At 42.6% G+C, this 19,845-nt stretch overlaps 1 protein-coding gene across 1 annotated transcript in view; it reads left to right on the forward strand.

Moving 5' to 3' along the window:
• The window catches only part of MARCHF1 (membrane associated ring-CH-type finger 1), a 389,990-nt gene extending 381,321 nt beyond the window's left edge, over positions 1 to 8,669 (forward strand). Inside the window, exon 7 of the mRNA XM_089670364.1 lies at positions 7,489 to 8,669. Within this exon, the coding sequence (XP_089526490.1) occupies positions 7,489 to 7,790 (302 nt within the window). The 3' untranslated portion in view covers positions 7,791 to 8,669. The remainder of the gene's footprint in view (positions 1 to 7,488) is intronic.
• The last annotated feature ends 11,176 nt before the right edge of the window (positions 8,670 to 19,845 follow it).

The raw sequence follows: 19,845 nt of genomic DNA on the forward strand, positions 1-19,845 counted from the left end.
ATGGCAAAGGCTGTAAATACTTATGTACATGAGTATTTTTATTTTTAATAAATTGCAAAGATTTCAAAACAAACTTCTTTCATGTTGTCATTATGAGGTATTGTTTGAAGAATGTTGAGAAAAAAAAATGAATTTAATCCATTTTGGAATAAGGCTGTAACATAACAAAATGTAGCAAAAGTTAAGCGCTGTGAATACTTTCTGGATGCACTGTATATTTTTATTATAGACAATTTAAAATTGTGCATTTAAAAAGTTGAATCAAGAGTTAAAGACCTTTACAACATTGTTGGATTTTTGACACATACAATACTTCTTTTAGTGTCTTGAGGCGATTATGAATGAAAGAGCCATTGAAATAAAAAATGAAGTGTGATTTTATTTTATCACACAATGGTGTAAAATAACAATGTAAAGCGTATTATGAACAGTTCCATGTAGATAAAACTACTGTAGAAATATCAAGCAAAAGTTTAAAGATAAGTCACCATTATTTGTCATAGAAGTCCGGCCATGTGCTGTTCTGTCCTTCATCTCTACTTGTCCTTCGAGACTCTGTTGAAGAAGCCGGAAATAGATGGAAGTGACGAACTTTGCCTTGCAGCATGCACCTGTTGGATTTCTCATACGTGTGTGTGCGTGTATGTGTCAGAGTGTCAGTATTAGCGTGTGTGTGTGCACCCGTCTTCTGTCCCTAATGGACCTTTTTATGCAGAATGAGTGTGTCATAACGAGAGATTCTTAATAACTTGTATTGCATAGAAGGGAGGGGACGACACTCACATAATGTTTTTGATGGACAGGAACATATGTATGCTGATGTACATAATATTATAAGCTAATGATGTAATCTCAGCTATTTATATTTAAAGAATAATATAGCTTAAGAACATATCTTTTCAACATATCAATGTATAATCACTAATCTATATATGTATCAATATTAGAAACGTATACTAAAAACACACAGCTACTATTAAAATACATAATGTAATAGTAAATCTATAATGAGTCCTCCTAATACCCTTGACATTTTACTAGAGACTTCTAACCAGCTATACCTAAATATAGTCTTCAGCTGGTTTAGCTGGTCTCAGCTAACTCATTCATATTTACTGTCTCAGCTTAACTTATATATCTTTTGGTCTCAGCTATAGCTATTATCTCAGCTATTTTACTGAAGAATTAAATATCATCGGTTTTAGGCGACAATTCACACATATTAATATTAATTATGATTAATCATAAAAAAAACAAATATTTTGCAAGCTTGCCATCAATATAAGTGCCGAATCATAATTTTGATTTCTAACAAACATCCATATTCATCTGCCTGCCTTATAACCCAACTTGCTAGATCACACAAACTCTTGTAGATTTTAGGTTAGACAAAGACAATCAACAACAAGCAGTTCTGGGCTTTCTTGTTAGAAAGACAAGAAAGCCTAGCACTTTCTTATGTTAGAGGCATACTGCTCATTAAATGTACAGTAAATCTGTAAATATGTTTTTACCCAATTAACAAAATAATACAAATGACCAAAAATGTAAAGATGTAGATAAAAAGGTAAAATAAACTGAGCCAAAATCTTTATAGTTTATATATAAACAAATCTCTAGTTGGATTGTGACCATTTAGCTTCTGTGTCTGACAGATAGGTGTCTTATTATAAACTTGAACTCGGTGCAATCAGCAAATTTTACCTCTGAATTAGATTCATTATTTCAAAGTAGAAAAAAAACAACACAACCATAAAGTTTTAATTTGACATTGAAGTAAACAAAGTAATTTACTGATGTATTTATAAAGTCAAGTGGGTGGTAAAGAAAATTGCTGTCCTGTTTACCCTGGTAAACGACATACTTCAACAAAAATACTTATTGCAGCTTATTGCAGCTAAAATGTTGTGTCAAGATGACAACATTTTTAAAGACCTTAAAATAAGATACTGTAGATCAGATAAGATGCATTTACTGCTTTAAACAAAGGGGTTTAATAAGCACTTCTGTAAACGTATTTTTAGGACTATGCTGCTCATACACAAATGTAAGTATGACCGAGATTTACACCTGTGTTAATTTCTGAAAATGCAGAAGTACAGTAAGTAACTACATGGCATTCACCGAATGAAACTAACATTATTTAAAAGATAATTTAAAAAAATGGTGTTGCGCTCCCTAAATGGTATCTAAATAAACTAAATACAACCCATAAATATATACATTAATCCAATAATCTTATGCATATAGATATAAATAATAACAAAAAACATTACATGATGACATAAATAAGTGAAAACTAAACATGTGTCCCCAAAAACGGGGAAAAAAAACGTGACTTCGGTCACAAGTGAAGTGATAGATCAGTGATGGCGAACCCGTGGCACGCGTGCCACAGCCGGCACGCCGAGCCTTATCTGTGGGCACGCCAGGAGAATACCGTATTTTTCGCTCCATAAGACGCACTTTTTTTCCCCCAAAAAAGGGGGGAAAATGTCAGTGCGTCTTATGGAGCGAATATAGAGCGGCCGGTCCGGTATTTCCACCGCCGCCGTGTCAGAATACCAGGCCGGCCGCTCAGCTCTGCAGTGGGACCGTACCTGTCCCTCTATCCAGCGGCGCGCTGTCTTCCCGGCTTCTGTAGTGTGCGTGACAGCCGGGTCCCAAGTGCGCATGCGCAAGAAGCAGTGCTCTTTGTGAATGGTAAGGCGGTACCTGGGACACATGACAGATCCCAGAAGCCGCCGGACCAATCACAAAGCGCAGCGCTTCTCGCGCATGCGCCCTGGGCATCCGGCTGTCCGACGAGCGCCCACACTACAGAAGCCGGGAAGACAGTGCACGGCTGGATAAAGGAACAGGTAAGATAGAAAAAAACTCTGCGGAAGTATGAGCGGGTACCTGTCAAATTCAGGTACCCGCTCCCCCTCCCTCCCCAAAGGTCAGCAGTCATCTGTACTGTCCGCAGTCTCTGGTCATCCCTGTACTGTCTGCAGTCTCTGGTCATCCCTGTGCTGTCCGCAGTCTCTGGTCATCCCTGTGCTGTCCGCAGTCTCTGGTCATCCCTGTGCTTTCCGCAGTCTCTGGTCATCTCCTGTACTGTCTGCAGTCTCTGGTCATCCCTGTACTGTCCGCAGTCTCTGGTCATCCCTGTACTGTGTCCGCAGTCTCTGGTCATCCCTGTACTGTCCGCAGTCTCTGGTCATCCCTGTACTGTCCGCAGTCTCTGGTCATCCCTGTGCTGTGTCCGCAGTCTCTGGTCATCCCTGTACTGTGTCCGCAGTCTCTGGTCATCCCTGTACTGTGTCCGCAGTCTCTGGTCATCCCTGTACTGTGTCTGCAGTCTCTGGTCATCCCTGTACTGTGTCTGCAGTCTCTGGTCATCCCTGTACTGTGTCCGCAGTCTCTGGTCATCCCTGTACTGTCCGCAGTCTCTGGTCATCCCTGTACTGTTAATTAGTTTGCACTACTGTACGAGTTGTTTTTTCTAAACCAAAAGCTCGATATTCAGGTTTCATTGCAGTGTTGGCACTTTGAAAGAAATAAGTTGGTTTTGGGTTGCAGTTTGGGCATTCGGGCTCAAAAAGGTTCGCCATCACTGTGATAGATGAATGGCATAAATTGTGCCTCAATAGAAAGTGCAGTGTAAAAATAACTCACAACAAATGTGAATGCACTAAAGTGATAAGGTCAGGATAAAACCTGATAACAAAAAACTAATTAAAACCACATGACCTCCTAACACATCAATGTGTTAAATCAAAGTGATGAATGACAACCAATTGTGGTGTTATATACTCCCTAATTGGGATAAATAAGTGTGAACACAAAAAAAACTGTGTTACAACACCATAACAGATAGTGAAAGAAAAACTTTTAAAAGAAAACCGTGTATTGCTGAAAAATGTGCCACTATATCATTCATATATAATGGCGAAAAAGTCCCCTTGTGCACTCTTCAAATGAGTGAACCACATATATTGGTGATGACGGTGATATGAGTGAAAAATCGGGATCCTCCAACGGCTGGATTGCCCCTCACCTTATTGCAGCGACCCAAAGGGCCAATGAGCCTTCAGATTGCCAGGTATATTAATATGACCCATCCGCATCAATGGTTCAGGTAAAGCAGTAATAGTGGTATCCCCCTTTACATGCAGCATTGAGAATGACCCATCCAGATATCCAAGCTTCTCACAGTGACAGGATGCTAAACTCAGCCAACTCATATATGGATTGACAACAAGAAGAAACTCCCATAGTGTAATACTGTATGTTTAATACCACAAAAGTAAACCAGCATGTAGCACACTCCCATTTGCATGTTCTAAATCAAGCTTACAGAGCCTCATGTATATTGCTGGGTGTACTCTCTGGGTGTACACAGATGGCGCCTCCACCGGAAGGGACGTCACCACGTGGCCGACGCGTTGCATCACATCTCAAGTGACTTCTCCAGGAACAAACAAGGTGGTGGTTACTTTGGGAAGCATTGGCATAAACATTGTACACTGTCTGCTGACTGAACAATCCTTAGTAAATACTCAATTTCTTTAGTGCATTCAGGTGTCTGTGCAATTGTTTTCTTTGTGCATTATGTCTGAGCCCAGGATGTTAGAGGTGTCAGGTGGCTTGCAAGGTCAAGGCAATCTTTGGGGACCGGTGTCTTACAGCGACCCCAATGAGGGTAGTGCTACACTGGGATTAAATGGTCTGATATGAATTTTGGGGAACCTCATGCATTTTTTTGCATGTCCATACTAGATCCAAAGAGTCTGGCCCTCATGCCGTTCTTTTTTTTTTACATTCTTGTTGTAGGATGTATTACATCAAAAGTGACATATAAATATATATATATATATATATATATATATATATATATATATATTACCCTTAAGAGTCTGGTATGTAGTTTGGAGGTTCCAAGCCATTTTTTTACAAAGAAAAACAAGCTGACAGGGGCTGTCCTTTACTGGTATTTAAAATGCATTTCTTTCTTTGTAAATAGCAGTGTTGCTGTGGTAGGTTGCATACACCCTACAGATGTGCCATTTTATAGGTGGGATTACGCCACTCCCAAGGAAGGTTATTTATAGAAATTGAACATTTTTAATGTTTCACTTTAGGCATTAAATTCACTGCTCCTGGCCGAATAATATTTTGTAAATTATTTGTTTTTGGATTAGCACGTTTCCTAGGTCAGTGCCCAAACATTTTTGACAATCTCTAGCCTAATAGCAAAGCAAATGACTCATTTTATAGATTAAACTCCCATTGATTCTGAAGGTTTTAGATTGGGTATCTTAATTTACCTAATCATACCTAGTCTTAGTTGAACCCTGCTCAAACCGAACCCAGGTACATTTGACTCTTTTGGAAAATTGCACACATTTTGTGGTGCAACGTGATCATTTCAACTTTTATAAGCATTTTCACTAAATTAATTCTCATATGAAAAAATTATTCTAGTTGAAATAAGTAATGTTTTATGTAAAACAGTTACTTAGACAACAATTGTACACTGTATTCCGATAACAATACTTTTGATTGCTAGTGGGGAATTAAATGTTTTGCTTCCAAAATGGAAAATATGACATTTGGCATCGCAGACAACACTGGCTGCTTGAAATAAATATGTCACAAATACAGGCAATTCAGACTGGAAATGTTTATACAGCAGTGAATCTGACATTCACCAAACATTAACTGTAGGTGATTCTACCTGGGGCATGTGTTTTAAATGACAGTGATTGAATCACCATCAGTGAATATTTGTTGAAAGTCAAAACCACAGATTTTTTTATATATGCCCCTCACGTGTTTAAAAAAAGAACAATTAGAGATTCCCTTTATAGAAACTTATAGAAACTCAAAACAATACGTTTATACAGAAATCTAGGTCCTTTTACTCTAACAGCTGAGTTTGGTTCTTCCTATCCTGCCATCCTATTGGTCACTGTAAATGTTTGCATAAAATTGTATGTGCCTCAATCTTTGCATCTACTATAAGCTTGATATGTGATTTCACTGCCTGTGAATTTTGCTTCATATGCTGCACCTTGAATTATCTAAGTTAATTTTAACTTCCCACTGTACATTAATTACAGAAGGAACTGTATATTAATTAAATCCTTCATGTAAATTATTTCATGTACAGTGCTGAAATATACGTGTTTATGATTTCCAAATATATAATGCTCTCTTCAGTACTTTGTACAACATATTCTACTACAAGGCAGACCTGTAGATTAATTATGAATATCACTAAGTACAACTCACGCTAAAGGAGGAGAATAAAATTTAAGCCTACATATTCACCTCTATGCTACAACATTGGTGTGATGCTACAGCTGTCCACATTAGCTATAAGCCCGAAAACTGAGCGATCATATGACCGATCATTCGGTTCTTGGCATTCTGAAAGTGGAGAGTGGTGACTCTCATTCACCGCTTTCCTCTCTGTATCTCCAGTGCTCACTGGAGCACTGGGCTGGAGAGGGTCAGGTGCAGCTGCCTCCAGCTTTCAGCTGTGTACTGAGAGGCAGAGCCAGCTGTTAATCAAGCCGCAGGATGGATCTTGACAATATGGTAAGGATCCTTCCAAAACGTGGAGCAGCTTTGCTATGTCATTTGAGAACAGGCAATAGCCCACTTTCAGTTGACTCTGAGACAAGAAGGGTTGTGATGTACCTGGTGATGGAGCCCGAAATGCAGAGGAAGGCCTCTCTTACAGCTCTGGCTCAGGAGCCCTGGTAAAGTAACAGGGAGTGCCAGAACACAGAGTGGCACGAGTACCTAATAAGACTTCTGCTGATGGATATTGATGTGCATCTAGGTTCACAGCAGTTAGCAGATAGCATGCTAGCAGAAGAGGAGGAGCTGGAGACATGCACGGCTTAGCTGGTTTAGGTGCAGGAAAAAACATAAAGGCAAGGTCAGACAGTCCAGGTGGGCAACTAGCAGGCAGAACAGGCATGAACAGCAGACAGAAAAGTAGTCAGGAGTCAGGCCAGGTGATTGGTAATTACAAGGTAGATGGGCAGAAGAAGAAGGCAAATGTCCAAAGGCAAGCCAGGGGTCAGTACAGGCAGCGTTCAGGCAGAGTCTGGAGCGGATCAGGCCAGCAATAGGAGAGCAATACAGGAACAGATGTATGGATGCTTAGGAAACATAGTAGACCAAATGGCACTGACACAAGGAACTAGTGCAGTTCAAATAGCCCTCCTGGCACCAATATGCCCTCACACACATGCACCTGCTAAACAACCATGAGCGGGGCTTACAGGAATCCTGCGCCTGTGCAAAAATATGCGCATTCCCTGACAAGAGCAAAAGTAAATGCACTCCTTTAACTCCTATAACCCACAAGGGAAGTATGGCCAAACAAGCATGTGAATAGCCAGTTAAACTTTGCCAAAATTTTGGAAATGATAGTAATCTTTAAGTATGGTTGTATTGATTGTATTTTTCATGTTCATATCTTTTTAGGTGTCCTGGAATGGCCATTTTGGACAAAACTGGTGGTTGTGGCTATTGGATTTACAGGAGGATTTATATTTATGTACGTGCAGTGTCAAGTCTATATCCAGCTGTGGAGAAGACTAAAGGCTTACAATCGTGTAATATTTGTCCAGAACTGCCCTGACACTGCCAGAAAAGCTGAAACAAAGAGCTACATCAGTAATCAGATCAATGAACCTAAGGACTCTGTATGTATCCCAGTTTCACAGACATCTACGAATCTACAGTCATGTTCTGATGTAAGTGTACCTGGAGTAATGCCTGTTTGATGAGCGTAGCACTTTTCTTTAACTGTACTTCTCCAACAGATTTGCTGTAAGTGTTTCTGAGGCACAGCAGCTGAGTTATGGAAAAGTAGTAATCTGTTGCCTCAAGGAATACTGGCGTGATACAGAACTGAAAAATAAGAGTATCGCCTTGCTAAAATTGTCATTGATTTTATAGGAAAAGCACTAATGGAGAACATAGAGGAGAATGTAGTAAAGAAGGGTAATAAAAAAATGCATTTTTGTATTTCCACAAGGAGGAAAGTAAACTGATTTTATTAGTTGTGGGGGGACCTCCTTTTCAGTCTTGTTATTTGTTACTGTGTGAATGAGTTGAATATTTTATATTGAACAAAATGATGTCAAGAAGGCACAAATGGAAATCAAGAAGGCACACTCCGTAAAGGAACACTGGTAGTTTATTGTCTAATGCATATAATTAAAAGTCCTATTAAAAATGACAGTTATTAAATGCAGCATTTTTACCACTGAGATTCAGTCAGGCAAAAAAAAAAATCAGATTTTTAAATAATAATGAGCCAAGATTAAAGGGAGCAGAATGTTAATAAAAAATATGTAAGACAAAAAGTAAATGTGTTTTGTTAAGCCAGCATTAGGAACCAAGGATGTGAAACTCTGCTATGAAGCCTCTGCTATGTGGGGAAAAAGTGGAAAACTGAATGGTAAGGAATGCAAACACTTATAAAAACAATTTTAAGAAGAGCTCACAATTCTAGTAAAGGGATGCTGTGTAAGGTCTAGGATTGTTATTTTAATCATCAAATTTAGTAAAGCAGGGAAAGTAGACCTTTTTTAACAGTATTGCAATGTCTATTTTATTGTATTTGAAATAAAACCAAAGCAGGTTGTTCAAGCACTGAATTCATTTGTCTGTATTTTTCTCTTTTTCATATAGTTGAAGTAGAACTAAAGGTAAAACTCACTGAGACAATTTCCTTTCATTTCTGTCCCATAACCAAAACAGGAATTAAAAGGAAATCCCTCAAAATTGAGGGAATCCTTGTTTGTCACCAGGGTCACCAGAACTAATGTCCCCATTGGAAAATTTCCCCTCTATTACTGTTCAGGGGACAACCCAAAATGTGGGATTTCCTTTTCCTTTTAAGGAAAATGGTAACCATGACAAATGGGGGCAGAGGCAGCAATGAAAGTCTTGCAGATGTTCTAATCTCTATCCACAACTGAAAAATGCTTTACCTTTAGTTATAGTTTAAACCGGTGCTTGGGAAAACATGATGGCTTCCACTGCTGACCTTTCTTGATGAAAATACTGGTCCCATGCAACTGGACTTTATTACTTTCTAAGGCATTGAGCTAAGAGGCATGCAGATTAGGTATTCTGTTTATTTCACCATCTGCATATTTGTTCTGGGGCAGTGACCCGGAGTGTCAAAGAAAGCTGACAACCAGCATATTTAGGTGGAGGTCAGAAATGGCAATCCTTGTATTTCTTTTGACACAGGTTTTCTTTAAAGCCCAACTTTGGACATAATTAATGGTTCTCAGGCAGTTTAAAAAAAAAAAGAAGACGCAACTCTGGCTGCAATACTCTCTTGTGTGTTAGTTTTAAGCTAGCCACCATTATCTAGATACCATAATTATTATTATTATTAGTATACAGGATTTACAGTACAGTTGCAATACAAATGAATACAGGAGAAATCAGAGGGCCCTGCTCGTTAGACCTTACAACCCTAAGCAACTTTTTGATCACAAAACACTATCATGGACAAACCATGCACTGCTAATTTAATCTTCAATTTTATGTATCAATCTGCATTAGCTGTCCACCTGTCCAGTCATCATTCAGACATCCACAACTGCACATAAAAATGCTTAAAGGCAAAAAACAGAGAAATTCTAGACTTTCAGTCTTTATCGAGGTTGAGTGCACTTGGATGGAGCCCTTGAAGGCAGTGCGGAAAGGTGCATTCTGAGCATATTTCTGGCACCGTGTTAAAAATACACTGACTTTCAATCTGCTTCAGGTGCCAATACATTGTTAATAGCACCCCAAACACAGTGCATTTGTGGGCACCAGATCACATGGTACCACAGTAGCATGCGATTTGGTGCGGCACATTTTTCAAAAGTAGTGCATGCACTACTTTTTGTAGGATCCGGCAAAGAGATGTATGAATAAGAGATAGTGACTATTCTGCTCAACTTGTCTTTACAATAAAGTTCACTCACATTCTGTTTAGGCTCTAAAAACTACAATAAGGCTATAAAACAAAAATCATTCATGTGAAGCCTATACCACCAAATAAATGCCTAAAAAAAGCAAGAACTGCTGCATACACGCAAATGTGTTTCTACATCAATTAAAAACAAAAATATATATGTGAATCAGTGTTTTGCTGCTCTTAAAAAAAAAATAAAAAAATATATATATATATATATATATATATATATATATATATATATACACAGTTGTGTTCAAAATAAAACCAGTCAGACATCACTAACCTGATCAATCACTGTTTTTGGTAGAAATGATATTTCCACATGGCAAATAATTTACTAGCAGGTGTAGTAGAGTAATAAAAATCCAACAGACTCAACAGTCATGACATGCATGCTGCTGATTCTGTGTAATTGAATCACTAATTGAAAGGGGCATGTTCAAAATAATAGCAGTGCGGAGTTCTATTAGTGAGGTCATTCATTCTTTGAAAAACAGGTGGCAATTATTGCCCTTATTTAAGGAAGGAAGGCAGCAAATGTTGTACATGCAGGTTACAGTGCATTTCTCTCTGAAATCCTGAGGAAAATGGGTCGTTCCAGACATTGTTCAGAAGAACAGCGTACCTTGATTAAAAAGTTGATTGGAGAGGAGAAAACATATAAAGAAGTGCAGAAAATGATAGGCTGCTCAGCTAAAATGATCGCAAATGCTTTAAAATGGCAACCAAAACCTGAAAGACGTGGAAGAAAGCGAAAAACTACCATTCGAATGGATAGAAGAATAGCCAAAATGGCAAGGACTCAGCCAACAATCAGCTCCAGGAAGATCAAAGAAGGTCTAAAGTTACCTGTGAGTACTGTTACAATTAGAAGACGCCTGTGTGAAGCCAAGCTATCTGCAAGAAGCCCCCGCAAAGTCCCACTGTTGAAAAAAAGACATGTGCTGAAGAGGTTACAATTTGCCAAAGAGCAGATTGACTGGCCTAAAGAGAAATGGCGCAACATTTTGTGGACTGATGAAAGTAAGATTGTTCTTTTTGGGTCTAGTGGCCGGAGACAGTTTGTCAGACGACCCCCAAACACTGAATTCAAGCCACAGTACACTGTGAAGACAGTGAAGCATGGTTGCGCAAGCATCATGATATGGGGATGTTTCTCATACTATGGTGTTGAGCCTATTTATCGCATACCAGGGATCATGGATCAGTTTGAATACATCAGAATACTTGAAGAGGTCATGCTGCCTTATGCTGAAGAGGAAATGCCTTTGAAATGGGTGTTCCAACAAGACAACAACCCCAAACACACCAGTAAACGTGCAACATCTTGGTTCCAGACCAACATGATTGACGTTATGGAGTGGCCAGCCCAATCCCCGGATCTTCATCCAATAGAAAACTTGTGGGGTGACATCAAAAATGCAGTTTCTGAGGCAAAACCAAGAAATAGAGAAGTACTGTGGAATGTAGTCCAATCATCCTGGGCTGGAATACCTGTTCACAGGTGCCAGAAGTTCGTTGACTCCATGCAACACAGATGTACAGCAGTTCTCAGAAACAGTGCTTATACAACTAAATATTAATTAAGTGATTCAAAGGGAAGCAAAATCTTCAAACATTTTTCAGTTTATATAGTGAATGTTTGAGTTTGTAAAGAAGAATACAAACACTGCTATTTTTTTGAACAGTCTAATATTCACTTTTCTTCAATTTTTTTAGAGGAACAACACAAATTAGAGATATTTTTCTTCATGTTTTAATTTGGAATAGAATGTGTAGTGTTCCCAATGCATCTGTGTGTATGGAAATCAAAGCTATTAAAAGGATTTTGAGCTTTATTCACTTTTTTCAACACACTGCTATTATTTTGAACACAACTGTATATATATATCTATATATCTATATATATATAGATATATAGAAAAGAAAATATAAACGAGTGCTGGGTAAATTAATATATATATTATATAGTAAAGAGCTGCTTGCATAAAAGGTAAAACCTCTAAAACCTCCTTATAAAATATATACACATAAAATATGCAGCGCTAAAAGAATCGATGATACAAAATGAATATTAAAGCGTACATAATAAACGTGTGCAAATGAGCAAAGTTATTTAGCACTGAAACCAATGATGTGAGTCAATATGGTATGGCATACAAAAAAAGGTGCATATAGTGACATTGGTGACAAAGTCAATCTATTCGGTGGTATTGTGAAATGGTGAAACAATCCGTGAGTTCTGTGGCTTAGAGAATAAATGTTGATTGCACTAACCAGATAGCGCAATCTTTTGTGCATTGGAGTAAAAAAGACCTACTCCTGGTCATCTGGATCTGGAGCACTGCAACATGAAAGGTCATCAGGCCAGCAGCATCCAGGTGATATGCGTCCAAGGGGGATAGCCCATCTCCAGGTATTCAGTCATCAGCCACCAGGGGGATCTTACATGCTCTCATGTGTCAGGAATCACCTTGGGGGGGGGGGCTCGCAGAACAAACAAGCCCAGAAGAGAGGTATCCAATAGTGTAGTATTTTATTTAAGAGTGTAATATAAAAAGCAGGTAAATAAACTTACATTTAAAATTTCCAAGATGGCCACCGGGCATTTATAGGGTCCGTGCGGGCTGTGGTCACTGTGTGGAGGCACCTCACTAGATTTGAATAAATATAGTACAAAATAAGAGTGCATAGAATGTATAACAAAAGTCCCAAAGTCCAATAAATATGTGATTCCAATGTAGTATCTTGATAGTGCTCAAAAACACCCAAGAATAGGGGACAGTGCTCCACCACCTTCTAGAATGAATGTTCATCACAAACTTAGACCCATAAAATAAATATAGGTCACAAGCACTTGAAGATATCCATGTGGTTACTCTCTCCAAATGGGCATATTCATGTTTCCAGAGAATGAACATGCAGTCGTAAAACACTATCTGTCTACCAAAAGTGCATAAGGATCCTGTCAAACCCCCGGGACGCCCTATAGTCAGTGGCATCGACTCTCTTTGCTCCCGCGTGGGGGAGTACATAGATTATTTTCTCCAACCCCTAGTTGGCAGCACACCTTCGTATCTAAAAGATACAAAGCAAGCCCTAAGGGACATTAAGAGCATTACACTTGGTAATCCCACATATCTTGTAACAGCGGATGTAGAAGCCTTATAAAGTAACATTAAACATACTGATGGCCATGCAGCTGTTGAGTTCTATTTAGATAGAGCCGACAACATCCCTCTAGCACAAAAGCACTTTATACTCGAGCTACTTGATTTTTCTATGAGTCATAATTACTTTTGGTTCGATAACAAATACTATCTGCAAAGGACCGGAGTTGCTATGGGAGCGAAGTTCGCACCCAGTCTAGCCAACTTATTTATGGCAAGATGGGAGGAAGACCTGATTTATTCTCGAGATTGGCCCCAATTAATTTTTTACCGCAGATACATAGATGATATCTTGCTTTTATGGGAGGGAGACGAGTTCACACTAATACATTTTTTTACCACCTTGAATTATAATGATTTAAACATCAAGTTATCTTTTCAGTATGATTATTTTACTATTAATTTTTTAGATCTTACACTTTTTAATACTGGCAACACTATTTCAACAAAGAGTTATTTTAAACCAACAGATAGGAACAGTTTCATTCCTAAAGACAGCTGCCTTTTACCTAGATGGCTAGCCAATATACCGAGAGGACAATTCTTACGTATACACAGGAACTGTACTAATCGTGAAGACTTTATCATACAATCCAACATTCTTAAGAATAGATTTGTAGAGAAAGGGTACAATTCCACTTTATTGGATAATGAAATTAATGAAATTACCAATATGGATAGGAATGACCTTTTAACTATTAAACCAAAAGTCCAAGTCGAAAGAGTTTGTCCTTTTATCACTAACTTTTCAACACAATACAGAGACATTGCCAAAATTATCAAGAAAAATTGGTCCATACTCAAAAATAATCCAGTCTTAGGTAAGACATTACCTGAGTTACCAGAAATCACTTACCGGAGAGCACCAACACTCAGGAACAAACTAGCACCCAATATAATTAACCCTCCCAAACAACCCAGTTTTTTCTTCAACCGCAGTGGTTTTTACCCCTGTAATAGATGCATGTTATGTGTTCACAATGGCATACACAAAAGTACTGTAAAGTCATTTAGATCGAACACCACAGGCAAAACGTTCGACATTGAAAATACTATCACATGCAATACTACGCATGTGGTCTACCTCTTAGAGTGCTCCTGCGGGAAGCAATACGTAGGGAGAACAACCCGTAGGCTAAGAGACAGGTTGCGTGAACACCTGAAAAACATCACAAAGGGGTTTAAAGAACACTCTGTATCCATGCATTTCAGACAACATCACCACAGCAACCCCCATTGCCTGAAATTCACGGGAATTGATGTTATCAGAAAACAATGGAGAGGCACATACAGCAAAAGAGCTGTATCTAAACTTGAAACAAAATGGATATATTTATTACAAACGCTGTCACCATCTGGCCTGAATATCGATCTCGATATTAATTGCTTCTTTGACACCAGTTAATAACATCTCATAATCCCACAGTCCCTAATGGGGTTTATCTTTCTCCGTTTTTATACTCATCATTATCTTTCTCTATTATTATGCTTTTAACTCCACGTGGGAGTGCATTTTATACGTTTATACTTTTATTCTTTTGTGATCCATCGTTTGTATTTATAGTTCTTATTAGAGATGAGCGAAGAAATGAAAAATTCGATTAGACTGATTCGGCGAATTCGTGGACAATATTCGATTCGAGTCGAATAAATTCGCTGTGAATTTAACTTAAAAAAGGGTGTTTCTAGGCTTCAGAGAGACTTAATATTAGTGCAGAACACTGTACCTTTAATTTAAATGCCCTTGGAGTCTGCTGGGGAAGAGAAATAATACTGTCTGTCAGTATGACATGCAGATGAGTGCCGTCGATCTTAGAATCACTGCACACTTCACTCCTTTGGCCAGTCACGGGGCCAAAACCAGTGTTTGGAGCCACAGTGTGGCGGTGGAGGCAGCAGCAATGGGAGGCCATACAGCAACCTATGACAAAATGGAAACCAGCAGGAGCGTGAGGAGACCTGAAAGTGGCACATGGCAGAGTGGGAGCAATGGGAGGCGGTACAGGGACCCAGGTCACACTGTGGGCCCAGCAGCAGCGTGACCAGGCGGTACGGGGGCCCATGGCCGATATGGGGCTTGGTGGCACCTATGGAAGGCCTGTAATCTGCCAGCGACCTATGACAAAATGGACAACCGCAGGAGTGTGAGGAGATTTCAAAGTGGCACATGGCAGAGTGGAAGCAATGGGAGGCCGTACAGGGACCCAGGTCACACTGTGGGCTCAGCAGCAGCGTGACCAGGAGGTACGGGGGCCCATGGTCGATATGGGGCCTGGCGGCACCTATGGAAGGCCGCTAATCTGCCAGCAACCTATGACAAAATGGACAACCGCAGGAGTGTGAGGAGATTTCAAAGAGGTACATGGCAGAGTGGAAGCAATGGGAGGCTGTACAGGGACCCAGGTCACACTGTGGGACCAGCATCAGCGTGAACAGGCGGTACGGTGGCCCATGGCCGATTTGACCTCATTCATCCCATAGTCCTGCCGACTCACGAATAGCGTGGCCTCCTCAAAGGGCCTGAGCAAGCGCAGGTGTCACACATGAGCTGACAATGGCTGACATCTAAGTTACACAGGGAGTACCTTTATCCGCTTTTAACATCAGGAAATCTGTGATGGCCTTTAGCTGTTCGTAAAGGCGGTCTAACATATGTAGGGTTGAATTACACCTTGTTGCAACGTCACAGCATGAGGAGTCGGTACGGGGGCCCATGGCAGATTACATGTCTGGCAGCAGCAATGGGAGGCCCGTAATCTGCCAGCACCCTATGTCAAAAAATTTAACACACCAGCAGTGTGAAGAGACCTGAAAGTGGCACATGGCAGGAGAGTGTGGCGATGGAGACAGCAGCAATGGGAGGCCGTACAGGGACCCATGAGAGACTCTGGACTTGGCAACAGCATGAGGAGGCGGTATATAGGGGCCCATGGCAGATTAGGGGCCTGGCAGCAGCTATGTGAGGCCCGTAATCTGCCTGCACCCTATGTCAAAAAATTAAACACACCAGCAGTGTGAAGAGACCTGAAAGTGGCACATGGCAGCAGAGTGTGGCGATGGAGACAGCAGCAATGGGAGGCCGTACAGGGACCCATGAGAGACTCTAGACTTGGCAGCAGCATGAGGAGGCGGTATATAGGGGCCCATGGCAGATTAGGGGCCTGGCAGCAGCTATGTGAGGCCCGTAATCTGCCTGCACCCTATGTCAAAAAATTAAACACACCAGCAGTGTGAAGAGACCTGAAAGTGGCACATGGCAGCAGAGTGTGGCGATGGAGACAGCAGCAATGGGAGGCCGTACAGGGACCCATGAGAGACTCTGGACTTGGCAGCAGCATGAGGAGGCGGTATATAGGGGCCCATGGCAGATTAGGGGCCTGGCAGCAGCTATGTGAGGCCCGTAATCTTCCTGCACCCTATGTCAAAAAATTAAACACACCAGCAGTGTGAAGAGACCTGAAAGTGGCACATGGCAGAGTGTGGCGATGGAGACAGCAGCAATGGGAGGCCGTACAGGGACCCATGACAGACTCTAGACTTGGCAGCAGCATGAGGAGGCGGTTTATAGGGGCCCATGGCAGATTAGGGGCCTGGCAGCAGCTATGTGAGGCCCGTAATCTGCCTGCACCCTATGTCAAAAAATTTAACACACCAGCAGTGTGAAGAGACCTGAAAGTGGCACATGGCAGCAGAGTGTGGCGATGGAGACAGCAGCAATGGGAAGCCGTACAGGGACCCATGAGAGACTCTGGACTTGGCAGCAGCATGAGGAGGCGGTATATAGGGGCCCATGGCAGATTAGGGGCCTGGCAGCAGCTATGTGAGGCCCGTTATCTTGCAGCACCCTATGTCAAAAAATTAAACACACCAGCAGTGTGAAGAGACCTGAAAGTGGCACATGGCAGCAGAGTGTGGCGATGGAGACAGCAGCAATGGGAGGCCGTACAGGGACCCATGAGAGACTCTAGACTTGGCAGCAGCATGAGGAGGCGGTATATAGGGGCCCATGGCAGATTAGGGGCCTGGCAGCAGCTATGTGAGGCCCGTAATCTGCCTGCACCCTATGTCAAAAAATTAAACACACCAGCAGTGTGAAGAGACCTGAAAGTGGCACATGGCAGCAGAGTGTGGCGATGGAGACAGCAACAATGGGAGGCCGTACAGGGACCCATGAGAGACTCTGGACTTGGCAGCAGCATGAGGAGGCGGTATATAGGGGCCCATGGCAGATTAGGGGCCTGGCAGCAGCTATGTGAGGCCCGTAATCTGCCTGCACCCTATGTCAAAAAATTAAACACACCAGCAGTGTGAAGAGACCTGAAAGTGGCACATGGCAGAGTGTGGCGATGGAGACAGCAGCAATGGGAGGCCGTACAGGGACCCATGACAGACTCTAGACTTGGCAGCAGCATGAGGAGGCGGTATATAGGGGCCCATGGCAGATTAGGGGCCTGGCAGCAGCTATGTGAGGCCCGTAATCTGCCTGCACCCTATGTCAAAAAATTTAACACACCAGCAGTGTGAAGAGACCTGAAAGTGGCACATGGCAGCAGAGTGTGGCGATGGAGACAGCAGCAATGGGAGGCCGTACAGGGACCCATGAGAGACTCTAGACTTGGCAGCAGCATGAGGAGGCGGTATATAGGGGCCCATGGCAGATTAGGGGCCTGGCAGCAGCTATGTGAGGCCCGAAATCTGCCTGCACCCTATGTCAAAAAATTAAACACACCAGCAGTGTGAAGAGACCTGAAAGTGGCACATGGCAGAGTGTGGCGATGGAGACAGCAGCAATGGGAGGCCGTACAGGGACCCATGACAGACTCTAGACTTGGCAGCAGCATGAGGAGGCGGTATATAGGGGCCCATGGCAGATTAGGGGCCTGGCAGCAGCTATGTGAGGCCCGTAATCTGCCTGCACCCTATGTCAAAAAATTTAACACACCAGCAGTGTGAAGAGACCTGAAAGTGGCACATGGCAGCAGAGTGTGGCGATGGAGACAGCAGCAATGGGAGGCCGTACAGGGACCCATGAGAGACTCTAGACTTGGCAGCAGCATGAGGAGGCGGTATATAGGGGCCCATGGCAGATTAGGGGCCTGGCAGCAGCTATGTGAGGCCCGTAATCTGCCTGCACCCTATGTCAAAAAATTAAACACACCAGCAGTGTGAAGAGACCTGAAAGTGGCACATGGCAGAGTGTGGCGATGGAGACAGCAGCAATGGGAGGCCGTACAGGGACCCATGACAGACTCTAGACTTGGCAGCAGCATGAGGAGGCGGTATATAGGGGCCCATGGCAGATTAGGGGCTTGGCAGCAGCTATGTGAGGCCCGTAATCTGCCTGCACCCTATGTCAAAAAATTTAACACACCAGCAGTGTGAAGAGACCTGAAAGTGGCACATGGCAGCAGAGTGTGGCGATGGAGACAGCAGCAATGGGAGGCCGTACAGGGACCCATGAGAGACTCTAGACTTGGCAGCAGCATGAGGAGGCGGTATATAGGGGCCCATGGCAGATTAGGGGCCTGGCAGCAGCTATGTGAGGCCCGTAATCTGCCTGCACCCTATGTCAAAAAATTAAACACACCAGCAGTGTGAAGAGACCTGAAAGTGGCACATGGCAGAGTGTGGCGATGGAGACAGCAGCAATGGGAGGCCGTACAGGGACCCATGACAGACTCTAGACTTGGCAGCAGCATGAGGAGGCGGTATATAGGGGCCCATGGCAGATTAGGGGCCTGGCAGCAGCTATGTGAGGCCCGTAATCTGCCTGCACCCTATGTCAAAAAATTTAACACACCAGCAGTGTGAAGAGACCTGAAAGTGGCACATGGCAGCAGAGTGTGGCGATGGAGACAGCAGCAATGGGAGGCCGTACAGGGACCCATGAGAGACTCTAGACTTGGCAGCAGCATGAGGAGGCGGTATATAGGGGCCCATGGCAGATTAGGGGCCTGGCAGCAGCTATGTGAGGCCCGTAATCTGCCTGCACCCTATGTCAAAAAATTAAACACACCAGCAGTGTGAAGAGACCTGAAAGTGGCACATGGCAGAGTGTGGCGATGGAGACAGCAGCAATGGGAGGCCGTACAGGGACCCATGACAGACTCTAGACTTGGCAGCAGCATGAGGAGGCGGTATATAGGGGCCCATGGCAGATTAGGGGCCTGGCAGCAGCTATGTGAGGCCCGTAATCTGCCTGCACCCTATGTCAAAAAATTTAACACACCAGCAGTGTGAAGAGACCTGAAAGTGGCACATGGCAGCAGAGTGTGGCGATGGAGACAGCAGCAATGGGAGGCCGTACAGGGACCCATGAGAGACTCTAGACTTGGCAGCAGCATGAGGAGGCGGTATATAGGGGCCCATGGCAGATTAGGGGCCTGGCAGCAGCTATGTGAGGCCCGTAATCTGCCTGCACCCTATGTCAAAAAATTAAACACACCAGCAGTGTGAAGAGACCTGAAAGTGGCACATGGCAGCAGAGTGTGGCGATGGAGACAGCAGCAATGGGAGGCCGTACAGGGACCCATGAGAGACTCTGGACTTGGCAGCAGCATGAGGAGGCGGTATATAGGGGCCCATGGCAGATTAGGGGCCTGGCAGCAGCTATGTGAGGCCCGTAATCTGCCTGCACCCTATGTCAAAAAATTAAACACACCAGCAGTGTGAAGAGACCTG

Source organism: Staurois parvus, unplaced genomic scaffold, assembly GCF_062004578.1.
Source record: "Staurois parvus isolate SC_StPar_1 unplaced genomic scaffold, SC_StPar_1.0 ptg000090l, whole genome shotgun sequence".
Lineage (NCBI taxonomy): Eukaryota > Metazoa > Chordata > Amphibia > Anura > Ranidae > Staurois > Staurois parvus.